The sequence below is a fragment of the Malus sylvestris genome, chromosome 5 (genome assembly GCF_916048215.2).
Source record: "Malus sylvestris chromosome 5, drMalSylv7.2, whole genome shotgun sequence".
Classification (NCBI taxonomy): Eukaryota; Viridiplantae; Streptophyta; class Magnoliopsida; order Rosales; family Rosaceae; genus Malus; species Malus sylvestris.
This window is the reverse complement of record NC_062264.1, coordinates 26064051-26089745: the sequence shown is the minus strand read 5'-3', so window position 1 is coordinate 26089745 and position 25695 is coordinate 26064051. Positions and strand designations below refer to the sequence as shown.

Genomic DNA, 25695 nt, shown 5'->3' with positions numbered 1-25695 from the left:
TTTGACCTGGAAATATTCAATTTTCTCTCTAGCATCCAAAATTTCTTTATCCAGTTCTACTGCAAAGAACAAACGGAATCGCATCAAAAGGTTGAGAAAAGACAACTGAGAATGGAGCAAAACTGCAATAAAGTATAATGAAAGCTTATCAAAAAGAAAGTATAATGAATGCCATGCACTAAAAACATGGGAAGTGCCAATCATTAAGATTACTAATACAAAAGAACCGATCATGAACTTCAAAAACCGAACAGCCTCCCTACTTAAACTTGATCAAAATCTTCTCCACGGAAATGAGCGATATTAAGAACAAAGTAAAACCCACAATCACAAGAATCCCAAGTCTTTCGGATTTTGTTATGATTTGACACTTATCAGGAAGTAACATGCACACAAAACTTTGTTGTTCAAGCTGAAAAAATTGGGGAAACATTAAAGTTCTAAGTACCTTTTTTTATCAGCTTCAGTTGCTTCTTTGAATTTTGAGTTCAGTGAGTTAACCTCCTATGTACTCAGTTGATTTACAAGATGTTTCTCCAATTCTGGTACTCTAGGTTTCTGCTGATTGGCCTGCTGCTTTTCCTCAGCATGAGAAGGAGCAACTGGCTTCAGTGGCCTTCCTCCAGCTGGGGTTGCCATGTGCCAAGCACCAGGACCAAGGATCGGTTGCTGTTGTTATAAGCCTTTTAAAATAAGAAACTATTCTCCATCAAAGAAAGACATATGGTTTAAAGAAAAAATAAAGTAATTTGTTTTACGGATGAATACCAGATGCAGGTCTCCAGGCTACATTGCAGCATTGGAGTAATTATTTGCAGGTTGAAAAATATTGGATAAATCAAGCATAACATTGTTTGGTAGCACTGCTGGAAGAGGGCATCCCTAAACTCTCCATCAAATATAGGCAACACAAAACTCTCTGACAGAAAGCATGCTTATCCTGATCGGATAAATCCCACACCTGCTTTAAAACCTCTGACAGATGTCAACAAGAGCATAAAGTTAAGAGTGGGGGAACTTATAGCTTCCAAAAGTTATGTTTGTCGTCATACTATATAGGTGCATAACTGTAACAATGGACAGTGTCCATGCCTGCACAATCAGCTCAAAGAAGTGCACTACATGAGCTTTTAACACACCCTGAAGTTTCATATGCGATAACGACATGTTCTCTTTCAAGATAATGTGGCATGATGGATGGTCATTCTATCAATCTAGAGTCCTAAACTGCACGTTCAGACATGACTCAATTTAATAGTACTTATGGATGATTGTATGTCAATTGGCCAGCCTAAAATTACTCCCAATTACAAATAAAATTTTATATCTACAAAATATTTTTGGCATCAAGTAAGTTTTTATATAAAAACACAAACACATCATGCAAAGAATGAAAATCCACCACCAAAGCATTTAGCAGAAAAATATGCTTGATCCAGCCCGTTGTGTTCAGGAATTCAAGCTAAATGCTACGAACTAAACATTGTCAGTCATCCACCACCCAAAAGAGGAAAAATAACAACTTTAACTCCGGGTTAGGGAGAGTACAAGTTTTGCAAAGATGCATCAGTTCAGTTACATTACAAGTACAATATTGTAATGTAATAAACAATCCTAGGTCAATCCTTGGGTCATATAACACATTTCTAAAGTCTGCTTACCACCTAAGGTCGAATGGATACACCAGAAAATAAATTAATGACATGATAACATAACTCTCTCAACCTCACTATCTGCAGTATAAATCCTTCATCTACTTATTTTCTACCATTTGAACATCAATTCCGCATTTATACTAACATGAAATAAAAATCTCATCTTAGATCAGAGAAGTACGACATCCCGACCTCACATTAACCACTTCAACTACAATCAGACTACAAATTCAAAATCAATCTGATTTGGAACACATTTCCACCAGCATCAGATCCCGATCAACCACTATAATAACACAAATATAATCATACACACTACAATACACATCCAATTATACATATATATACAAGAATATACATATGTGTATATATATATAGAGAGAGAGAGAGAGAGAGAGAGAGCATACCTGCGCAAGGACCAGTTTGGGGAGACCGGAGCCCTGGAAGAAAGCGACGGCTTCATTGCCACTAATCCGGCCATCGGGGTCCAAATCGGCTCGTCGGAAATACGCATCGAAGAGATCCACATTCGCCGATTGTTTCTGCGCCGACGCCATCGCCACCGTCTGATTGTTTCGCGCGCTGAGGCTACCGTACGCGCAAGGAGCGCCGGGGAGAATCGGAAAACCACGAATTCGGAGGACGAATATTTCAATGCCTTAGAAAACGACGACGGACAACGGGGATTTGGTTGCCCTTCTTCTCCGATTAGGAGGACAATCAGAAGACGACGGAGCACTAACAGATGCCAATAGTTTGAGGGAAAGGACGATGGTCGTTAATCGATTTTTCCTATCGATTTTTTGCGACAAAAGCGGTATTATTGTGATATTTCAAAACTGCCACTGGCTCTAATTTTCGGCTCTGGAACAAGAAGAATCGAAGAAGATCAAAGAACAAAATTTAATATGAGGTGCGTAGAACATTTTCATACATTTCCACGCACCTTCATAGATTTAATACTTGTTCATCCAATTAGTATTCTGAATAAATTTACAACTAGTAATGAAATTAAGGTAACGTGCTTTTTTCTTTTCTTAACTATGATATTTCAGCCCATGGAACGCTTTTCTCAAGCTTAGATTGTATCCCAATCAATAATCAAGCAAAATGCAGAATTTTGATATTACATGTTAGTTCTGATCCATTTTTAAAAATCATATGCATGGTACACGAAAATATCTTTTTGGCAGTAAAGAACAAAGAAGGCTGAATTATTGAACAACAATGTGAAACGTTGGGACATAAAAAACAAAATATTTTTTTTATGTGTATTATACTATATGAATAGCTTAATATATTCTATAACATGTGTCATTTGTTCGTGATCATAAAGATGTAAATAGATTTTGATATGGATGCAAATAAATTTTACCATATTCCACACATTTTCTTATGACCTCTTGATAGTCTCGAAAATAGAAGTGGCAAATTAACTTATTAGATTATTAATGGATAATTATTAAGATCCGTTTAGTTTGATTTCATTATAATGTAATATGATGGGAAGATTGGTAGTGATGATGATTGTGTATACCTTATTATGGTGAAATCAAACTAAATAGGTTTTAGACTCTTAATGGTTATCCATTAATAATCTAATAGATTGGTTTGCCACCTGTGCTCAAAATGGCAATTCCAAATCTTTAGGCGATCTCCAATAGTGAAGAACTATTGCTAGCACTCCATGATTATGTAGTGTGAAATTCACTTGTTTTTATTTTTTCTAGGAATTAAAGCATCACTTGTAGCTTGGATTTGGCTTGTAGCTTAACATCGTAGGTTTGACATTCATTGGCTTATATGTTAAACGAGTAGGCTTTGATATTTAAGAAGGCTGATTTCACATCTAGCTTAAACAACTTCTATTTGTTCTTTGCAGCCAGTGCAATTAGAGTCCTAATTGTGTCTAACCTTGCAACAGGTGCAAATGTTTCATTATAATCTACCCCAAACTTTTGTGCATAGCCTTTTGCAACAAGTCTAGCTTTGTTCTTTTGAACTGAGCCATCTAAGTTCAACTTTGTTTTGTACACCCATTTTCAGCCCAATCACAGGTTTATCAGATGGTATTTTCACTAGTTCCCAAGTCTTATTTTTCTCAATCATCCCAATTTCATCTTCCATTGCCTTCTTCCATGCGTCATCTTGTGCAGCTTCATTATAGCACTCTGGTTCAATGATACACACATGACATCTTTCATAAATCTCGCTCAAACTTCTATATCTCAGTGGAGTATCATCAGACTGAGGTGTAGAAATTGCATTGCTTGATGCACCTGAGACATTAATTGGAGAGTCTTCAGTTTGAATTTGAGAACCTCTAGATATAACTTGTTCCATAGAATCTGGACCTTCATCAACTTCTTTCATTTCCAGAGATTCATTTGCAGAAAATGGAATGCATACTTCATTGACTTTATGTTTCTCCCAATCCCACTTGCCATTCTCATAAAAAATCATATCCCTTGAGAGTATCACCTTTTGTGTTTTAGGATTAAGCACTTTATACCCTTTCTCAAAAGTGCCATATCCAATGAAGATACCAATGACACTAGTTTCCTCCAGTTTATGTCTCAGATTTCCTGGAATAAGAAAGTAACACACTAAGCCAAACACTCTAAGGTGCTTAATTCCAGGTTTTCTTCCACTGAACTTCTCAAAAGGTGTCACATTCTTCAATGCTTTTGTAGGGCATCTGTTTAGTAAATACACATATGTGTTCACTGCCTTACCGGCTTACCCCACAGATTATAGGGAATCCCTTTATCATGCAACATGCATTTTGCCATTCCCACTATAGTTATGTTCTTCCTCTCTTCAACTCCATTATGTTGGGGAGAATATGCAACAGTGAGTTGTCTCTCTAATCCCAAAGATTTACAGACCTTTTCAAATTCACTTGAATTGAATTCTCCACCCCTATCTATTCTCAATTTCCTCACAGAATAACCACTTTGAAGCTCAACCATAGCCTTGAACTTCTTGAACACATGGAAGACTTCTGACTTGTGTTTCATGAAATAGATCCAACACATCCTCGAGTAGTCATCAATGAATGTAATGAAGTATCTATTTCCACTCATTGTTGGTGTTTGCATGAGGCCACATACATTTGAGTGTATCAGCTCTAGTGGCATCCTTACTTTCCAAGTTGATTCTCTTGGAAAAGACTTCTTGTGATTCTTTCCCAATGCACATCATTGGCACACACCTTCACAGTCATGCATCACAGGTAGTCCAATAACCATATTATGTTCCTGCAACTGCTTGAAACTCTTATAATTGAGGTGTCCAAGTCTTCTATGCCACATTGTAGCACACTGATGCACACTAGCCTTCAACACCAATTGATCATTAGATTTGAAAACCAATGGAAAACACCTGTTCCCTTTTTGCTTCACACTAACCACCAAGTTTGTCAATGTCCTGTCATTAAAGATATCCACCTTATAGTCACCAAACACAAGGAAATATCCATGCTCAGTCATCTATCTAACACTGAGTAGGTTCTCTGCAAGTCCAGGTACTAGCATGACTTCTCTTATATGTCTTTTTCCCTTCTCAGTATCAATAACAAGAGTTCTTTTGCCCTTCACATCAACAAGAACTCATGTGCCAACTTGCACTTTTGCTCTAACACCTTTATCAATGTCTACAAGTAGATATTCTCTAGAGGTCATATGTTACTACATCCACTGTCAATATACCATATGTCACTCACAACTTTTACTTCAGTTGTTTGCTTAACCAGGAAAAGATTTCCAGGTTCCTCCACTTTGTTTACGAAGTTCCCTTGCTGAACATTCTTATTAAGATTGCAAATCCTGGCAATATGACCAAGTTTGCCACACTTGTGACATTTAACCTTCCTTTTCAGCCAACACTCTCCATAGTGTAGCCTATCACAGTATACGCAAGCACCACCAGTGTTGCTAGTTTCATTCCTTACACCTGAAGTGAACTTGTTGTTCCACTACTTTCCTTTAAACTTGAAATTCTTCTGAAATTTTGTTCCACCAGCATTGGTATTTTGATTACCAAATTTACTAGTCTTGGACGAGATATCCAAACTAGCAAATGCATGGTGAAAGCGTGAGGTCAGCAGGTATGAGACGATAAAGAAACGCACTTGGGAGTAGCATTTGATCACTTTTATTTTCCTACTGCCCAACCAACCCCCTCAAGTCGTGAATGAGAGGCGCTTGGGAGTAGTGTTTGGTCACTTTTGGTCACTTATTTTTTCAAGGTGCTTGGAACACGGAATGATACATTAGGTGTCATTATATAAATAGTGAGATATTTGTGTTAAAAATTTAACAACTTAAAAAATAAAATTTTCCACCATTTTTATAATAACACGTGATATACTACCCGTGTTCAGGTAACAATGAAAAATTTCTCCATGTCGTGAATGAGAAGCCCCCTCTCTCTCTAAACATTACCGTATTTATTGTCTCTTTTTCTTAACACCTTCCCACATTCAATAAATCCCACCCCAACAACATCCCTTCTTTTTTTTTGTAATAAACGATATTATCTACACTAAGGTAAGAGGGTTGACTAAATCTCACAATGAGCTAACAATAATATAGTTCAAATTTGACTGTGACGAGAATAAAAAAGCCCTATGCATGTTAGTTTTGATTCATTTCTAAAAATCAATAATCAAGTGAAAAGCAGAAGTTCTATATTGCATGTTAGGTTTGAACTATTTCTAAAAATCCTATGCAGGTACAAGAAAATCATAATTTTGACAGTAAAGAGGAAAGAATAGTGAAATACTAAACAATAACGTGAAAAGTTGGGACGTAGAAAACAAGATGTTTCTATGTGTATTATAACTATATGAATGGCTTACTGTATTCTATAACATGTATCATTTGTTCATTATTGAACATAAGAATATAAATCGATTTTGATATGGATGTAAATAAATTTTAACATGTTCCACACATTTAACAAAGTTTTAAAACTCAAAGTGTGGTGCGAGCTCAATGGCTTTTTTGTACTTAAAGCGCATAAGGCTGCGAAGGGGGGCTACTGTGTGTTTGCCACTACTGTGTGACTTGTGAGTAGTTAGCTAGCTTTAATAAAAGGTATGAACCGATGATGATGTGCCCTTAATTTGTCTTTCTTCTTCATTTCCATTTCTTTCCCATCATCTCTTTGGATATTTTCTTGGAGGCTTCGTATTCGGAGCACCATAACTTTGTGCAAGTAGTCAAATCAAGTCAACTGATACAATTGCAGAACTAAAATATAATCTAGTCTCTGCAGGCAACTGCTCTATCTTCCCTTGCTTGCTTCCCAATTTCTACCCGTGCCTTCGCTTAGTTTAGTGCCTAAAGAGAAGGAGAGAGATGGAGTGCACCCTAATCACTTACTTAGGCCAAGGCACATAATTTTAGGCAAAGTTCTTGATTCTCTTATGATCTCTTGATAGCTTTAAAAATAGAGATGGCAAATCAACCTATTAGATTATTAATGGGTAATCATTAAGATCTGTTTAGTTTGATTTCACTTTAATATGATGTTTGATTTCCCCATAATATGATGGTGAGATTGGTAGTAATGATGATTGTGTAATTGGTCTGGAAGATGTGTTGAGAGACAAACAGTTTCCTTAGTTCCTCAAATTAGTTTACTGTCTCGGGTGGAAAACGACAATACCAGTTTAGAGATCCGCCAGAAAAGGTGGAAAGGAAGAGAAGACATCGCTCTTCGTCGGTGTGCATCTGATATGCCATGGTGGACTCAAAGAGGTTAAGGTGTTCAATCGGGTCTTCCCTTCCAGTATAGAGTTGTAAACCAAGCTTTTGTTTTGTCTTCACTTGAAGGGGGTGTCGAGGATCCTCCTTGTGAGAAGGCCAGGCCTGGGTTGGTTCCAGTCAGGTTTCTCGCCATGACGTTCGGCCTTCAACTTGTTTACTTCCTTAAGAAGCTGTAGGACAAAGGGGTCCTGAGTGGAGTCATGTACCACTGGAATTTTGTTCCGTAAGTCTCCATCGTCTCTCGGAAGTAGGAAAGTTTGAGCAAGAGCGTGTGATTTTTTCTTGGACTCGCCGTACTGACTTCTAAGGCTAGTCTGTCGGAATACCTCCGAGTCCCCTGTACCTTCATGTTCCTCTAGGACCTGTCGTTCCTTCCTTAAATGGGCAGCTGGCCTAGGTCGTGGGAGGGGACCGAGTCTTTCAGAAACCCTTGGGTCATTGATCTTCGAGCTTATGTGGAGGGGATTCTCTCGACGTTGCTTTAGAAAGTCTTGGCAGTTACAATAAAAGGCTTTCGATCCTTCCAACCCTTATGCAAGGAGGTGTCTTCCTCCACTTCTCCTGCTTCGGATCAAAGCAGCTGGGTTGAGAGAAGTCTCATGTTGATTAATGTTTTGATGATTAGCTCGCTCCTCATCAGAGATACCCATGTTGAAAGAAGGTGACCCTCCGTGTTGGAGGGCACCCAGATGATGGTTGATGTCCACATGGGCAACAAGTTCGCATGTTTGAGTACGCCTAGTTTTGTGGAATGTCTCGAAGAGCTTCTCATATTGTTCTTGGAGGATCTTATTCTTTATTGCTATCTTGTTGTTCTGAGCCTCCAGCTCCTCGACTTTAGCTTGAAGAACGAGCTTCTTTCCTTCCTTCTTTCGTTGTTTCATCCTAGGTGCAAGAAGGGTGTCATTCTGTGTGTCGTGGCTTCCTTCGATCCCCATGTTGGAGAGGGATGCCTGGCTAAAAGAGAGTGTACGAATGGTGGAAACCAACTTGACAAAGCTGAAGAGAGTGGGAATAAGTGTCGTTCCTACAGACGGCGCCGAATGTTGATGCACAAAATCGATGAAGACTTTGGTACAACAGAAAGTGTTAAGTTTGTGACACTCGCTAGATTGCTTTGGTCACTAGTGTGGATAAGTATGTAAATGGATAGAGACAGGGAAGCAAACACAAGATGTACGTGGTTCACCCAGATTGGCTACGTCCAAAGAGTAGAAGAGTTCTCATTCGTTGTGAAGGGTTTACACAAGTACATAGGTTCAAGCTCTCCTTTAGTGAGTACTAGTGAATGATTTAGTACAAATGACATTAGGGATTATTGTGGGAGAATAATCTCATTTTATAGAATAGAGTTTCTAGCTTTGTTCTGACCTTGACACGTGTTATGCTGTGATTGGCCTTTGATGTTGACACGTGTCGCCCTATGTATGCTTTTATTTAAATTTTGGTTGTGTGGTTTTTGCATGGTGAGATATATGAGGAGTGATGAAGGAGCTATATGAAGTGACGAATGAGCTACATTCACTGTATGTACAAAAGGGAAGATGCTTTTATCAACACATCTTCAAAACAATTCAAGTTTGCATTTCGGAGTTTGAGGACTAGTGTTAATATGTTCAAACACATATCTTAGGTTTGTAATAAATGTACTGGCATTTCCACATTGATCTTATATAATTGTTTTATTAAAGATAATACAAAATATTTTTTGAACAATGCTCAGTGGAATTTTTACCATAAAGCATATATTTCTTACCTCAATTCCCATTGGAAATGTCTTTCATTTTATTTTTTCCAGTGAGGTGTTTTAAGATAACCCTATTGTATAGAAAATAATATTTGCGACAGCCTAGAGCAGTATTTAAGGGTCAGAGATTATAATTGTGACGATTGTACACTCTCACAAATATAGATTATTTTGTTCCAAAAGGATTTTCTGACACAATTGTTTGGTGACACACCCCGATCTGAAATGTCAACTAGGACTCCGAATCAAGTTATGTTGGCCGACACCTGGAAGGTGACGAAGCCATAAAGTGTAGTGATGTGGAAAATGTGAATAAATTTAAACCTAAAAGTGCCTAAATACAAGAGTGCGCTGTGAGTAAGAATAAACCCAATTCACACATGATGACAGAGCATAAGTACAATATAGTAAAATAGGATGAGAATTATACCATTAATGGTAATCGTCTACACCAAGATTTGCCAATAATCCTCGTCGGTACGAAAACTCTGCTACTAGAACCTGGAGGGGCGAAAAACAAGGATGAGTGGGCTTGGAAATAAAGTTTTAATAAAAACATTTTGAAAATGTTATAACCCCTCACCGTAAAACCTGTACAATTCCCAGAAAATACTACGTAAGTATAATAATCAATGCTCAAGGTAATGAAAATAGAAGCATGCCATGTTATAACATTTCAGCACTACTATATGTAAGCCAGATGTGCAATCGATCTAAACTAACATGCCAGTCGGAGTCACCCAATGTGACCTATACGACTGGACCTATAGCTCATCAATCTGGCTAGCAAACGAGTCAAAGTCACCTAGTGTGACATGTACGACAGGCTGGGTATAAATATGTACGCTCAAGTGCTACGATCACGTAAAGGCTATGCGATAAATTGTGGGTCACCTACGAGTCAGAACCACATATTGTAGTCTGTACGACATGCTAGCACTAGACTTGGATCCAAGGTGAGCGTGCGGTGTGAGAGGTGAACAATCACATGAAGGCTAGCCCTGGCCTCGGACGGGAGCACTAATACCAAGGTGCAGCCATGATGAGCTCTAAATAAATGTATGCATACCAACGCAATACAACCCATTCAATCACATAATACTCACTTGAACCTCACCTGAGTCTCCTCAGCATCACATCATACAATTCACAAGTATAACAATGCAATATTTAAAATATAAAATTATTTAATCATGATATGATATGCATAACTCAGTTCAAAGCATGCATAACTCAGTTCAAAGCATTTGTGGAAACTATAAAGTTTATATATATATATATATATATATATATATATATATACACACACACACACACTATAAAAAGGAAAAATACTCACTCACCTGAGGTCCGCGCTACAACTTCCTAGCACGAATATCGAGGCGTTACGAATGATCGTCTCCTAGAACAAATATTCAGTCACGTCTCATAATTCTTATTGATAGAACATGTAACTTGATCCGGAAGATCCACATCTCAAATTTCCGATCTGTAACTTCCAAAGATCCACATTATGCTTCTAAAACATCATACTAAAGTTTCATTACGATCCAACAGTTGGATCTCCGCCAATTGTAAACTCAAGTGACGGTCAACGTTTTATTTTATGAACTTATAAATTCAATTCAGGAAGATCCGTATGTCGGATTCCCGATCCGTAAGTTCCTATGATCTTCAAATATTACATACTATAACATATTAAGGTTTAGTGACGGTCCAACGGTCGGATCATCGATTGCTATACTATTCAAGTGGCGGACCTTAATAGAACTAAGTTCAAACGACGGAAATTTCATCAATCGGACTTCACATATGAAATTGAAGTATTAAATTTAGCCTAGAAAGGTCAGGGGATGCCTCAACCCACGCGTCGCCACCACACGTGGCAGTCGGCCCCCCTCAAATTTTACAGGCACGTAGAGTAAAAAACATATGGGGAACAATTTATATACATGGGCTGAGGTCCAATTCGGCTGGGAAATGCTCCAATTTGTCTCAAACCAGTCGAAAACCCTAGAAATTGGGTGTGGTTCAATTCGACGAATTTGCAGCTCTGATGTCCCTAAACTTGTTTGGGCCTTGCTCCTGACCTCCAGAGAAGGTGAACGAGGGTGGTGGTCGACAATGATGGTTGCAGAATCGGTGGATCACCATCGTCGTGGCTTTGGGACACCCACGACGAAACTCATCGTGAAACGGGACCTTATCCGCTCAAATAGTTGGTGATCAATGAAGGAGGAGGGGCGTGAGGGTGTTTTCAGGTGATGGGGAGTCCTGATTCGTGGGAAAAAGGGTGCAATGTCGCAGGAAAACTACTCGGGATGTCCAGGTTTAAGTCTGATCGAAGGCTGGGTCGAGGGGATCCGGCCTTGGTTGGATGCTTTCCCCCTTCTCTCCTTTCCCTCCTTGTTTTCTCCTCCCATTAGTCCATCTCTCTCCCCTCATCTCCAACTGATTTACCCCCTCTTCTCTAATTGGGCAGCCAATGCTCTTTCTTCTTTCTCCCTTCTTCCTCCGTTTCTTCTTCTTTTTCCCTCATTTCTTACCAAAGATAATCTTAAAATAATATAATAGTACTTATAAAAATATATAAAATAATAAATGGTAATACCGTTACTCCAAATCCGCTTTTAAAATTTATAAAAACTAAAAATTAGGGACAGGTCAAAACATTTGGTCGGAACAACATCACAAAAAACATGTCGTCTTTTGGAAAGTAATTTGGATAACTATATAAGTATTTGCAACCATATTTCCATGACAAAAATAAAATAAGTTTGCCATTTCGAAAATTCATTTCTAACGAAAAACGAACGACTAACGACAAGTCTTGTGCATCGATAATAAAGTATTTTTGATAGCTGGCATGAAAAAAAGTATTTCCAACGAGACAATTTTCGACACCCAATGAGAGCTTTTTCCCGTCGGAAATAAGTATTTGTGATGGCAAAATGTCGATTCCGATGACATTTAACCCTCGCTAATGACAATTTGTCTTGTAGTGGTTCAACGAGCTTGCGTTTTAAGAAGGTTTTAGGAAGCACGTCTAAGGCCTCATCATCCTCGTCGTCTTCTTCCTCAACCATCCCTTATGGAGGTCCAAAATTGGTAGGCTTGGTAGTCTTTATTGATATGTATAAGTAATGAATGAGCACTAAATTAAACCTATTAGTGACACGTTATATGATTTGTAAATTTGGTTTACATATTACTCATTTAAAAGGTTAGACCTGAATTTGAACGAATGTTTAGAAATTGCAACCCACATAGCTACTAGCTAGTAATTAAAAGAAATTAACAACCAAATAGAAATTCGTAAAAATTGAAAGAATAAGCATGCACATAGATTTCAAAGCACATAATCCACTAGTTCTAGTTAAATTTCTTGACTATTTAACCAAATGTTGAAATTAACAACCAAATGTTTGTACCATACTTGACTAATCCCAAAACTACCGAGTACCGGTCAACGTTATACCGTTAAGGACCCAAAAGAGTTTCCCTCCAACTAGGAGGCCAATCACAGCACGGCACATGTCGACATCAGAAGCCAATCATAGCGCGACACGTGTCAACATCAGAAGCCAATCACAACACGACACGTGTCAATGTTAGAACAAAGCTAGAAACTCTCTTCTATAAAAGGAGATCATTCTCCCACAATATTTCCTAATGTCATTTGTACTAAATCATTCACTAGTACTCACTAAAAGAGAGCTTAAACCTATGTACTTGTGTAAACCCTTCACAATTAATGAGAACTCCTCTACTCCGTGGACTTAACCAATCTGGGTGAATCATGTACATCTTGTGTTTGCTTCCCTGTCTCTATCCATTTACATACTTATCCACACTAGTGACAAGAGCAATCTAGCGAAGGTCACAAACTTGACACTTTCTGTTGTACCAAAGTCCTCACTGATTTTGTGCATCAACAGATATGTATAAGTAATGAATGAGCACTAAATTAAACCTATTAGTGACACGTCATATGATTTGTAAATTTGGTTTACATATTACTCATTTAAAAGGTTAGACCTGAATTTGAACAAATGTTTAGAAATTGCAACCCACATAGCTATTAGCTAGTAATTTAAAAAGAAATTAACAACCAAATAGAAATTTGTAAAAATTGAAAGAATAAGCATGCATATAGATTTCAAAGCACAAAATCCACTAGTTCTAGTTAAATTTCTTGACTATTTAACCAAATTTTAAATATATATATTCTTATGAAAACATATATGAATATACTGCCATAATAATTTTGGTGCCCCCATTTCTTTTGGACCTTGAACGGTCATCCAACCCGCACTGTGCCTGGGCCGGTCCTGACTATATTCATGAGAATATAAGTGCACCGAATTGGTATCAAAATGTATGGACAAATATACTAAAATTAAAGAAAAGATGAGAAAACAAAATATTAAAATTTTTCCCAAATAAATGGTTTGATTTGTTGTGGGAGGCTTGGAGTGCGGAAACAAATGTATGGTGAACGCGTGAGGTGAGCAGGTATGAGATAATAAGGAAACGCGTTTGGGAGTAGTGTTTGGTCTCTTCTTTTTCTCGAACCTATGGCTAAATTTGTAAACAAAATATGCAAATTAGATAATGTGTCACTAATAAAAATAAGTACGTTTATCAACTTTTAAATCCTAACTAATCACTAACTTTTATATCATTTAATTTATAAATTTTTATCTATAATTTGATATTATTACCCCTACTGTATTTATCGTCTCTCTTTATTGACACCTTCTTGCAATCAATGAACCCCACCCCACCATCGCCCACTTTTTCAAATTTTAATCCAAAAATTTGAACCTCCAGCCCAGCCCAGCCCAGCCCACCCCATTCTCATTGCACGCCACCATCTGAATCCCTCCCAGCCTTTAACAGAAAAAAAAACTCTCCAAAGTATAAACCTTGAAAAAGAAAAAGAAAAAAATGGGTTCTAATTCTAGTCAATGGCCTATGAAGCTGTTAGTACTTAGTTGGGCAAAAGTCTATGACATAATTACTATGAGGATTTATGACATAATTAATAGTGTATGATTGACTTACCATAACTATTATAGTGATTTTTCGGTTGTACATAAATGTTTTTTCTCTTATTTGGTCATGTCAAAGAAGAATAAGTGCGTAAAGTATGGCGGCAGATGTGCTTACGTCGCGGGATTGTACGGAGATGTGTGATGTTGTTTGGGCTGATCGGCCCCCATCTTCGTTAGCTTTTGTTTTGAACAATGATGGACTTCCTTGTCCTCATTAGGCGGGGTAGGCAGTGCTCGGGGGTGACGCTTCCACTTGGTTGTAGCGTCTCGCTTTCTCTGATCTTCCTTGCTCTGCCTTCTTTGCTTTTTCAAGCTATGCTATTTGCCTTTCTTAGGCTTTCCTGTTTTCTTTGGCCTCTATGCCCGTGGAATGCTACTCCTTGTTCTCCAACAAAAAAAAAAAAAGAAGAATAAGTGCGTCAAGTAAAGCCCCATCGCATGTGACACAGATTGTCTGCCCTTCCACTTCCAGTGCCCTTCCGTGCCCTCATGTTTTATGTGGTCACAGTTAAGGCACGTTAACATTTTATATTTTTTTTAAGAGATAATAAAACAAAATTGAATAGTAATATAAAATGTTGACGTGACTTAACCGTGATCACACTAACAGGAGGGCACGGGAGAGCACCGAAAGTGAGAGAGCAGACAATTCTTGTCCCATCGCATGTGCCCCTTTTATGACCATTTACCATTGATTTTGAATATTGCACATTCATTAAGGTACCGTTTAATACGTGGGACGGGACGAAACGGAGTGAGACGAAGCGTTCCGTCCCACGTTTGGTGTGCCTAAAACGGGTGGAACGTGATGTTCCACGGAACGAATTTTGGGTGAATTTTTGTTCCGGCTCACTCCCTGGAACGACTCATTCCACATCCGTGGAACACAAAATTATAACCTATCCGTCTTCTTCTTCTTCCTCCTTGTTTCCATCCGAGGGCATCTTTGCTCCCTCTTCGTTTTGTCCCTTCCTGTCCCGTCCCGTCTCGTCCCGTCCCGTCCCGTCCCGTCCTGTCCTGTCTGCATACCAGACGATACCTAAGGCCCCATCCCATGTGTCCTCCACTAGCACTAGGAAACTTCCTCCATCAGGAGGAGCTGGATTCAATTCCATCTTTCTTTCTTTAATTCCTCCACTAGGGATTTTCTTCCGTTTGAAAGCACATAGTTTCTGCGCAATTATATTTTTTTTGTTTACTCCTTTATGATTTTCTTCGAAAGTGTGTATATTTTACTGAAAGATGCTCTACAAAAAATGCTTTTGGGCAGTTTCCAAAAAAAAAAGCTTTTGGGCAAACTTTTCTTTTGATTAATTATATTTAAAAGAAAATTTTAAAGTAGTAGCAGTATCAATTATCAAATATTTTTAAGTATGTGAAAGTGACTAATCCTTGTCTCTCCAATTTTTCAATTTTTGTCCTCCCTGGAACCTTTGCAATTTTGTGCACATACCTAATAAGAACTACAATTTCAATTTTTCTATGGTAAACTCTGATCTCTCCGATCTAGAGATAAGAGGGATGGAGTTGATTGGGTTCATTCAAGTTTTCAACATCATCGTCATCGCCATCGGGACTCTGTTTTACATGTGCTGCAGATCCTTAACATTTTCTTCTTCGTCTTCGTCTTCTGGGTCTGATTCTGTTGTAGCTGATTCTACTGTTGTTGCTGATGATGATGTTGCTGATTATATCCCCCCACTTCTAGAAAAGTACGATGTGTTTATCAGCTTCAGAGGAAAGGACACTCGCTGTACTTTTACCTGTCATCTTCATGAAGCCTTAGTTCAAAAGAAAATTGAAACCTACATAGATAACAATCTTAAGAGAGGAGAAGAAATCGGACCTGCTCTTCTAGAGGCAATCAAGAAATCTAAGATTTGGGTGATCATTTTCTCAAAAAACTATGCTACTTCCGCATGGTGTTTGGATGAGCTTGTGCATATAATCGAATGCAACAAAAAAAGAGAAGGCCAGTTCGTGATACCCATTTTTTACCATACCGATGTATCGGATGTACGAGACCAACAGGGGACTTATGCGGCTGCATTTGCTAAACACCAAAGTATCGACAAGGTGGACAAGTGGAAAGAGGCTTTGAAGAATGCAGCCAATATATCTGGGTTTCCTCATCCAAAAAACGCAGGGTAACAAACTAACTCTTTAATTAACGTGTACAAAATTTTAAATTTTCTTTAAACCTGTGACGATTGATTTCTGCTAAGATTTTGTAAGGTATATTTAAGATTAACTATTGCTTTCCTTCATAATCATATATACATTTATATATATATATATATATATATATATATATATATATATATATATATATGCCAGGACGGATGCCGATTTAATTAAGAAAGTTGTAAAGGATATTTGGACCAAATTGGCTCGCGAATCATCCTGCGATTTAGAGGGCATGGTTGGAATTGAAAGCAGCATCAAGAAAGTTGAAGAGCTATTGGACATTCATTCACAGGACGGTTGCATTACTGTAGGTATTTGGGGAATGGGTGGTATTGGCAAGACCACCATTGCTGAAGCCGTATTTCACAAACACTCTTCTAAATTCGAGGCCTGTTGTTTTCTTAGAAATGTTCCAGAAACAGATCAAAAAAGTGGGCTAGAAAACTTGGAAAAAACACTTCTTAAGGAGATATTAAAGGAAGAAGGTCTATCCATAGGATCAGATATTGTTCGAGATAGGCTCAGCAATACAAAGGTCCTCATTGTTCTTGATGATGTAAGTGATTCAACGAAAATGGAACGTTTAGCTGGCAAGGGTCTTCGGTATGGCGATGGAAGTAGAATCATTATCACAAGTAGAGATAGGAGAACATTTACTGTTGAAGAAGGTAAGATCTACAAGGTTGAGGGATTAAAACCACTTGACGCTCTTCAGTTCTTCTATTTGCGTGCTTTCAAAAATAACAGTACTCCTGGAACAGATTTTAAGGAGTTCGCAGAAAAGGCGGTTTATTACGCCCGAGGCGTTCCTTTAGCTCTTAAGCTTCTGGGGTCCTCATTCCTATATTGTGAGAGCATAGAAGACTGGGAAAATGAATTGGACAAATTGGAAGAAAGTCGCAATGAAGATGTTCAAAGAGTGTTGAAACTAAGTTATGATCGATTGGGAAGATATGAGAAGGAGATATTTTTGGATATAGCATGTTTTCATAAAGGGATGGATGTGAATGAGGTAAAAAAAAGGTTAGCTATCCGTACACGCTCCGTGGCAGCCAGAATTAAAGTTCTCATTGATATGTCTCTCATATCAGTTAATTCAAAATGGGGACGAGAAACTATAGAGATGCATGATCTGCTTGAAGAATTGGGAAGGACAATTGTTCTGGAACAAGGTATTGAAGATCCCGGTAAACGTAGTAGGTTGTTCAACGATGAGGATGTTTTTCATGTAATGAAAAGTAACACGGTAAGAGCCAAACAACAACAACAATAACAACAACAAAGCCTTTTCCCACTAAGTGGGGTCGGCTATATGAATCCTAGAACGCCATTGCGCTCGGTTTTGTGTCATGTCCTCCGTTAGATCCAAGTACTCTAAGTCTTTTCTTAGAGTCTCTTCCAAAGTTGTCCTAGGTCTTCCTCTACCCCTTCGGCCCTGAACCTCTGTCCCGTAGTCACATCTTCGAACCGGAGCGTCAGTCGGCCTTCTTTGCACATGTCCAAAATCACCGGAGCCGATTTTCTCTCATCTTTCCTACAATTTCGGCTACTCCTACTTTACCTCGGATATCCTCATTCCCAATCTTATCCTTTCTCGTGTGCCCACACATCCCACGAAGCATCCTCATCTCCGCTACATCCATTTTGTGTACGTGTTGATGCTTCACCACCCAACATTCTGTGCCATACAACATCGCTAGCCTTATTGCCGTCCTATAAAATTTTCCCTTGAGCTTCAGTGGCCTACGACGGTTACACAACACGCCGGATGCACTCTTTCCATCCAGCTCGTATTCTATGGTTGAGATCTCCATCTAATTCTCCGTTCTCTTGCAAGATAGATCCTAGGTAGCGAAAACGATCGCTTTTTGTGATCTTCGCTAGATTGCTCCGGTCATTAGTGTGGATAAGTATATAACTGGATAGAGATAGGAAAGCAAACACAAGATGTACGTGGTTCACCCAGATTGGCTACGTCCACGGAATAGAAGAGTTCTCATTAATTGTGAAGGGTTTACACAAGTACATAGGTTCAAGCTCTCATTTAGTGAGTACAAGTGAAATGCATTTAAGAGCCAAATGCATTTAATTTTTTGCTTTTCTATTTTTAAGAAAAAAAACAAATAGCATACTTTAGATTAACACACCAAAGTAAAACTCATTTATATTATTTTGTTACAATTATCTTGGATATTTCACTAGACACTTTTACATCATTACCATCGCAAATACTCTTAAGATTATGATAAAGCATCTACTGCAGCATCTAATCTTGATGCCCATTGGAATTTCAAATCTGAAACTCGTTAGGATAATAATCTTTCAGATATTCTTAAACACTTTGTAAAGAGTGTCATTACTTGTACAACTCTCATGTAAAGTTATGTAAATCAATACATACACACTGCTCTTTTTCAAACACTTATAGATTATTCTACAACTTTTTAGAATTCTTTTTCCAAATGTGCATTACATTTTAACATGTTCAATATATATACATATATATCTATATATTCACATTTAAACTTTGCTCTCATTGTCAGGAGACTCCAAATGTTCAAGCCATAAAGTTTAATTGGTCTCAGTGTAAAGAGCAACCATTTGAACGTGCAGACTTCAAAGTGATGTCTAACCTAAAATTGCTAATTGTTGATTACTATCCTGGCCATCCCCACAAATTCACAACTTCTCTAGACCTTCCCAATTCTCTTCGTTATCTTCGCTGGTGGAATTATCTGTTGGAATCTTTGCCGTCAAAGTTTTCTCCGGAAAATCTAGTTGAGCTTCATATGCCATATAGCCAAGTTAAGAAGCTTTGGAAAAAAGACCAGGTATATTACATGCCTATTTTAATTCTTTTATGAAATTAAGTGTAGAAATTATATTAATTCTTCATATTTCTATTTAATTTGTTGCAAATACTTGTCAACTTAGAAGTTATCGATCTGCATGACTCTCAGTATCTAATTGAAGCTCCAAATCTATCTGGGAGTCTAAAAATTGTGAACATAAATCTCTCTCGTTGTGCACGTTTGGTTGAAATTCCTGGGTGTTTTCAACATCTCCACAAGCTTACTCATCTTCGTTTTGGACACTGCACCAGTCTCAAGTATCTTCCAGAGATGCCAGGAAGTATTAAATACTTAGATTTACAAAGCAGTGGTATAAAGGAGTTGCCTAAATCAGTTTGGTCTAACGAAAATATTTCCTACTTGAATATAAGTCATTGCAAAGACCTTGAGAAACTTCCAAGCAACAGGTGTAAACTGAAAGTCTCTGGTTGTTTTAATCTAGATGGCTGCACATCTCTTCGCGAGTTTTCTGAGCTTCCCAGGGATATAAGTAAATTATCATTGGTTGATTGCAAGAGACTTGAAAAATTCCCAGAGATCTTGGAGCCAATGGGACATATGGTGTGTCTTAGTTTGCGAGGGACAGCTGTCGAAATGCTTCCTTCGTCTATTGGAAATCTAATTAGTCTTCAAACTTTAGACCTTAGTGGCTGCAAGCACCTTTTGAGTCTACCAACCAACATTTGTAAGTTGAAATATCTGGAGGAACTCAATCTCTCTGGCTGCTCTGAACTTGAAAAATTCCCAGAGATCTTGGAGCCAATGGGACATATGGTGTGTCTTAGTTTGCGAGGGACAGCTGTCGAAATGCTTCCTTCGTCTATTGGAAATCTAATTAGTCTTCAAACTTTAGACCTTAGTGGCTGCAAGCACCTTTTGAGTCTACCAACCAACATTTGTAAGTTGAAATATCTGGAGGAACTCAATCTCTCTGGCTGCTCTGAACTTGAAAAATTCCCAGAGATCTTGGAGCCAATGGAACATTTGGTGTCTCTTAGTTTGCAAGGGACAGCTGTCGAAATGCTTCCTTCGTCTATTGGAAATCTAATTAGTCTTTAAACTTTAGACCTTAGTGGCTGCAAGCACCTTGTGAGTCTACCAACCAACATTTGTAAGTTGAAATATCTGGAGGAACTCAATCTCTCTGGCTGCTCTGAACTTGAAAAATTCCCAGAGATCTTGGAGCCAATGGAACATTTGGTGTCTCTTAGTTTGCAAGGGACAGCTGTCGAAATGCTTCCTTCGTCTATTGGAAATCTAATTAGTCTTCAAACTTTAGACCTTAGTGGCTGCAAGCACCTTGTGAGTCTACCAACCAACATTTGTAAGTTGAAATATCTGGAGGAACTGAATCTCTCTGGCTGCTCTGAACTTAAAAAATTCCCAGAGATCTTGGAGCCAATGGAACATTTGGTGTCTCTTAGTTTGCATGGGACAGCTGTCGAAATGCTCCCTTCGTCTATTGGAAATCTAATTAGGCTTCAAACTTTATACCTTAGTGGCTGCAAGCACCTTAAGGATGTCGAAACAAGTCTCGACTTGTATGCCTGTCCGGAATTCAAAATATTGCCTTCCAGCTCTCTCGGTTCTCTCTCCTTAAAGGGCTTTGTTGGAAATGAAAGCTGCATCGAGCGGATGGAATCGCTATTATACATTCATTCACAGGACACTTGCTTATCTGTAGGTATCTGGGGCATGGGTGGTATTGGCAAGACCACCCTTGCTAAAACTATATTTCACAAACTCTCTTCTAAATTCGAAGCTTCTTGTTTTGTTAAGAATGTTACGGAGAACTCAGAACAAGCAAATGGACTAGATCATTTGGAAAAAACACTTCTTAAGGAGATATTAAAGGAAGAAGGTCTATCCATAGGATCAACTTTGGTTCGAGAAAGGCTCAGCCGCACAAAGGTCCTCATTGTTCTTGATGATGTGAGTAGTTCAATACAAATGAAACGTTTAGCTGGCGATCGTCTTCGGTATGGCACTGGAAGTAGAATCATTATAACAAGTAGAGATAGGGGCACACTTAGGCAAACTGTTGAAAAGGATAATATCTACGAGGTTGAGGTACTAAAACCGGATGACGCTCTTCAGCTCTTCTGTTCGTGTGCTTTCAAGAATAACAGTACTCGTAGAACAGATTATAAGGAGTTGGCAGAAAAGGTGGTGGCTTATGCCAAAGGCGTTCCTTTAGCTCTTAAAGTTCTGGGGTCCTTGTTCTTCAATTGCAAGAGCAAAGAAGAATGGGAAGATGAATTCAACAAATTGAAACGATTTCCCAGTAGAGATATTCGGAAAGTGTTGAGAATAAGTTATGATAGATTGGGAGAAAATGAGAAGGAGATATTTCTGGAAATAGCATGTTTTCTTAAAGGGAAGTCTGTGGTTGAGGTAAAACGAATGTTAGATGTTCGTGGATTCTTTGCGACACCTGGAATTAGAATTCTCATTGAGATGTCTCTCATATCAATTGATTCAGAAATGGAAACCATAGAGATGGACGATGAAATGGGAAGGGAAACCATAGAGCTGCACGATTTGCTACAAAAAATGGGAAGGAAAATTGTTCAAGAACAAGGTATTAAAGATCCCGGTAAACGGAGTAGGTTGTTCAATGATGAGGATGTCTATCGTGTATTGAGGAGTAAAACGGTAAGAGCCAAATGCATTCAATTTTTTTCTTTTCTTTTTTTTAGAAAATAAAAATTACAAACTTGAGATGATAAAAGAACAAAGTAAAACTAATTTATAATAAAGAAGTGAGATTGTTAAAAGATGAATTTGATTGAATATTTATTGTGTTAGGAAGTGTTTGGAATATGAACAAATGTTTGTTTATTTAGACAAGTAGAGGATGATACAATTATGTTGGATATTTGACTAGACTAAGACACTTGTACATGATTACTATCGCAAATACTCTTTGTTCCAAATGTGCGTTACATTTTAATATGTTTATATTCACATTTAAATTTTCTTCTTATTCTCAGGAAACTCCAAATGTTGAAGGCATACAGGTTGATTGGTATAATCTTCAAGAGCGACCATTGAAACGTGCAGACTTCAAAAAGATGTCTAACCTAATAATGCTAATTGTGGATGGTGGCTACAAATTCAACGCTTCTCTAGACCTTCCCGATTCTCTTCGTTATCTTGACTGGTTTCAATATCCACTGGAATTTTTGCCGTCAAATTTTTCTCCGGAAAATCTAGTTGAGCTTCATATGCCAGGTGGCCAAGTTAAGAAGCTTTGGAAAGAAGAGCAGGTATATTATATTATATGCCTATTTTAATTCTAGTATCAAATCAAGTGTTGAAATTATATTAATTCTTTATATTTCTATTTACTATTGATACAGAGACTTGTCAACTTACAAGTGATCGATATGCATGACTCTAGATATCTAACTGAAGTTCCAAATCTCTCTAGAAGTCTAAAAATTGTGAACATAAATCTCCGTGGCTGTGTAAGTTTGGTTGAAATTCCTAGGTATTTTCAACATCTTGACAAGCTCACTCGTCTTGATCTTGGAGGTTGCACCAGTCTCAAGTATCTTCCAGAGATGCCAGGAAATATTCAATACTTAAATTTACAATACAGTGGTTTACAGGTGTAAGCTGAAAGTCTAGATGAATGCACATCTCTTTGCGAGTTTTCTGCATTAAAAAGAAAGTATAATGAATGCCAAATTTGTACTTTGATAGCTCACTTGTCTGTCCAAGAGAAAAGACTGACAAATAGGCAAGGCTTGGACTAACAAATAAGGGGAAGAGATCCTCTCCGGATCTAAACATTCAGAACTCAGGGATCAAATGATTCGGGTCTTAAAAATTTGATCCAACAGTTAAAAGAAGAGAAGTTAATCAAAACTTTTAAAAGCCACAATAGTTTTTTGCTGTAAGATCAAATTTTAAAGGTCTGAATGAATTGATCCCGGAGCTCCGGATGTTTTGATCTGGAGAGGATCTCTTTCCACAAATAGGCAAGGCTTTTATTATTTTAACATTGTTTATTTATTGTAACGCGCAAATTATTAACAAGTTGTAATATCCTATTTGTCATCTTTACAACTTGATTTTCAAGTTCAACGGCATCTTGAAATTCGCCTAAAACGCAATCCAATCATCAGACACAAAAACAAAGAAAACAACTACCCGACTAAAACGCAATCCAATCATCAGTCTTTTCTTGGAGTCTCTGTACGGAAAGGCCCTGAAGACCCAAAAAAATATGATTCTCTTCTCGGAGTTTGACTGTCCAGCGATGACCTAAATGGCGCCGAAGAGCCAAAAGGGTCTGGGATGTCATCAAATGTTGGAAAACCATTACCCTAATCAAAATCTCTACTGCTGCGCATAGAATCAAATCTTCCGAGTGTTTCTGGTTGGGGGAAAATCCAGTATCTTGCGTGCTTCTGAAGGAATCAAACCTAGGGAAGGTGTCAAATGAAGGTTCTGAACTATCCTTGTACCTTGGCGGTGAGTATCCTGAATTGAAGGCTGGGAGTGGTGTTCAGGGACAGAATCGTCGAAAGTAAAAGGGCGGCTCTTCTGGGAAAAGCCACCTCCTTGTGATGACCCAGTCCTGATAGGGTTGAGGCCGAACTCCCCAGGGCCAGAAAAGTAGTGATCCTTACTCTCCTGATCCACATCCTACATCACACATGATTAGAGCAGTTACAGCACAATCCAGCATGCCAGCAATAACAAAAATGAAACTGCAAAAACAAAAAGCTTGATGGTGCTACGTAACCGGCGTGCTATTAGAAAAGAAGGTGGATTCACTGGAACTAGAATTAAATTTTTTTTTTCCCCAGAGGAAGAAACCTACAATATCGTAGCCGCTCATGGTTATTTTGGCCAATTTATCTTCCCCTTCACTATTTTTAACAATGATAAATATATTGATTAACCCGGAATCCGTCAATATTCCAAAAATGTGCGCAATATGACACCATCTCTTGTCAACGTTAACACAAAAATAATCTTGATTAACCAAGATCCAATGCTTAAATCAGAGTCCCCTCCAATGTGCAGTTAATTGCACCAAGAACAATCCTGCAACCCATTCTTCGCCATATTTGGTTGAAATACCCGTACTACTAACAGATTTACATGATAAACCATCAGAACTGGAAACATGGTGAAGATAGAAACTGTTCAAGCATTGGTAAAATTCCCAGGACCTCCTTTAATAACTAAACAACTCAGCAAGCATAACGACACTTGAGGCAACTCTTGAAACAAAAGATAAATGATCACCGCCACAAACAACTAGGTGGTATTAACAGCAATCATGGAGCAAGACACAGTCGCATAAATACAAGGTCAAAGAATTGATTTCTATTAAATAAACACTGAATGCACTCGAAAATTCAAAAAAGAAAACTGAATGTAGTACAATATCAGCTTACCTTGGTGGTACTAACTGCATTGAAACCCCACACCGAATCAACGTCATCATTAGGGTCAAATGTCCCCCATGCTGGCTCATCGAAACCATTGTCACCAGAAAACAGAGACCCAGCACCCCCATGATCATCATTGCACATGAAAGTTTAGAATTCCAATGATATTGCAGGTACCAGAGTATCTTAAATATGTAGAAAACTTAAGATCTAGAAGTATACCTTTGAGATTCCTTATCACGGGGTGAGGCATATGCGCCTGTTGTCTTTCCATACTTCGAATCTGAAAATTCTCTAGATGGGATATGCTGCTCCATTTTCAACGACCTTATCATCCGCATTTTGAGGCTTTTCTGACTGTACATCAACTTTAGGTGAAGCGGCAGTTGTCGGACTCTCAACTGAGGGAGCTTTTTCTTTCTGAACTGATGATGATTTCTGTTTTAGAGACGCCAAGACATGTGACACATCAAGAGTGAGCTCCTTGACAAAAGTGAATCCTGAAAAGTAAACTTGTGAATCAGTCACCTCAAATAGTTAAAACTCCTGAACAGGTTGGCAAACCACAGCCAGATGACAAAGAACCTACAACAGCAGGCAATATGATCCATTTACCACAAGGTGAAAAGGTAAAAGGAATCCAAGTGCTACCAGAAATTTATTATCTCAGAGACAATAATGGACCTATAATAATTCATTTTTGACATACCTTCGTCTTCAAACATATCCTGATCCTCATGCCAGTAAGCAGCTCCTTCTTGGATGCCAGCCTATATGAAAACAGAATAAAATTTCAGATTGCAAAATGCAATGTAGTACAAATACTGCAGCAGTGAACAATAACGAAAAAGAAAATGACACACTCATGAACGCTACATAGAATTCGAATTATGATAATCAGACAAACCAGAGTGATTAGGAAAATATTATAATAGTGAAAATAAGGGTTTTTGTGTAGGAGTTTGATTATTTAACAACAGCATGACTTTCGGCTTCTAGAAAGGCAATGCTA

General features: G+C 38.2%; 4 protein-coding genes across 16 annotated transcripts in view; 2 read left to right on the top strand and 2 right to left on the bottom strand.

The window, feature by feature from the left end:
* LOC126621284 (uncharacterized) overlaps positions 1 to 25695 on the bottom strand; it is a 47099-nt gene that overhangs the window by 1201 nt on the left and 20203 nt on the right. Inside the window, exons 7-9 of one of the 13 annotated variants that reach the window (XM_050289700.1) lie at positions 25212 to 25268; positions 24906 to 25121; positions 24690 to 24819 (exon numbers count right to left, since the gene is read on the bottom strand). The exons of 8 other annotated variants lie outside the window; for them this stretch is intronic. In XM_050289700.1, coding sequence (XP_050145657.1) covers positions 24690 to 24819; positions 24906 to 25121; positions 25212 to 25268 — 403 coding nt within the window. Of the gene's footprint in view, positions 1 to 23265; positions 23573 to 23789; positions 23908 to 24689; positions 24820 to 24905; positions 25122 to 25211; positions 25269 to 25695 lie in introns of those variants that run through there. 4 more of the 13 variants (XM_050289698.1, XM_050289701.1, XM_050289706.1 and 1 more) reach the window with 4 other exon arrangements.
* Positions 1 to 25695, top strand: part of LOC126621286 (disease resistance protein RUN1-like) — a 34586-nt gene that overhangs the window by 5441 nt on the left and 3450 nt on the right. The gene's annotated exons all lie outside the window — the stretch shown is intronic.
* Positions 157 to 2783, bottom strand: LOC126621319 (uncharacterized). Its single transcript, XM_050289750.1, has 2 exons — positions 2063 to 2783; positions 157 to 669 (listed from the first exon to the last, which is right to left on the bottom strand). The coding sequence occupies exons 1-2, from the start codon at positions 2210 to 2212 to the stop codon at positions 505 to 507; spliced, it is 315 nt and encodes a 104-aa protein (XP_050145707.1). The 5' UTR covers positions 2213 to 2783; the 3' UTR covers positions 157 to 504.
* Positions 15576 to 23377, top strand: LOC126621291 (disease resistance protein RUN1-like). The gene is made up of 5 exons (XM_050289714.1): positions 15576 to 16380; positions 16571 to 16905; positions 21134 to 21927; positions 22266 to 22541; positions 22635 to 23377. The coding sequence occupies exons 1-5, from the start codon at positions 15716 to 15718 to the stop codon at positions 22890 to 22892; spliced, it is 2328 nt and encodes a 775-aa protein (XP_050145671.1). The 5' UTR covers positions 15576 to 15715; the 3' UTR covers positions 22893 to 23377.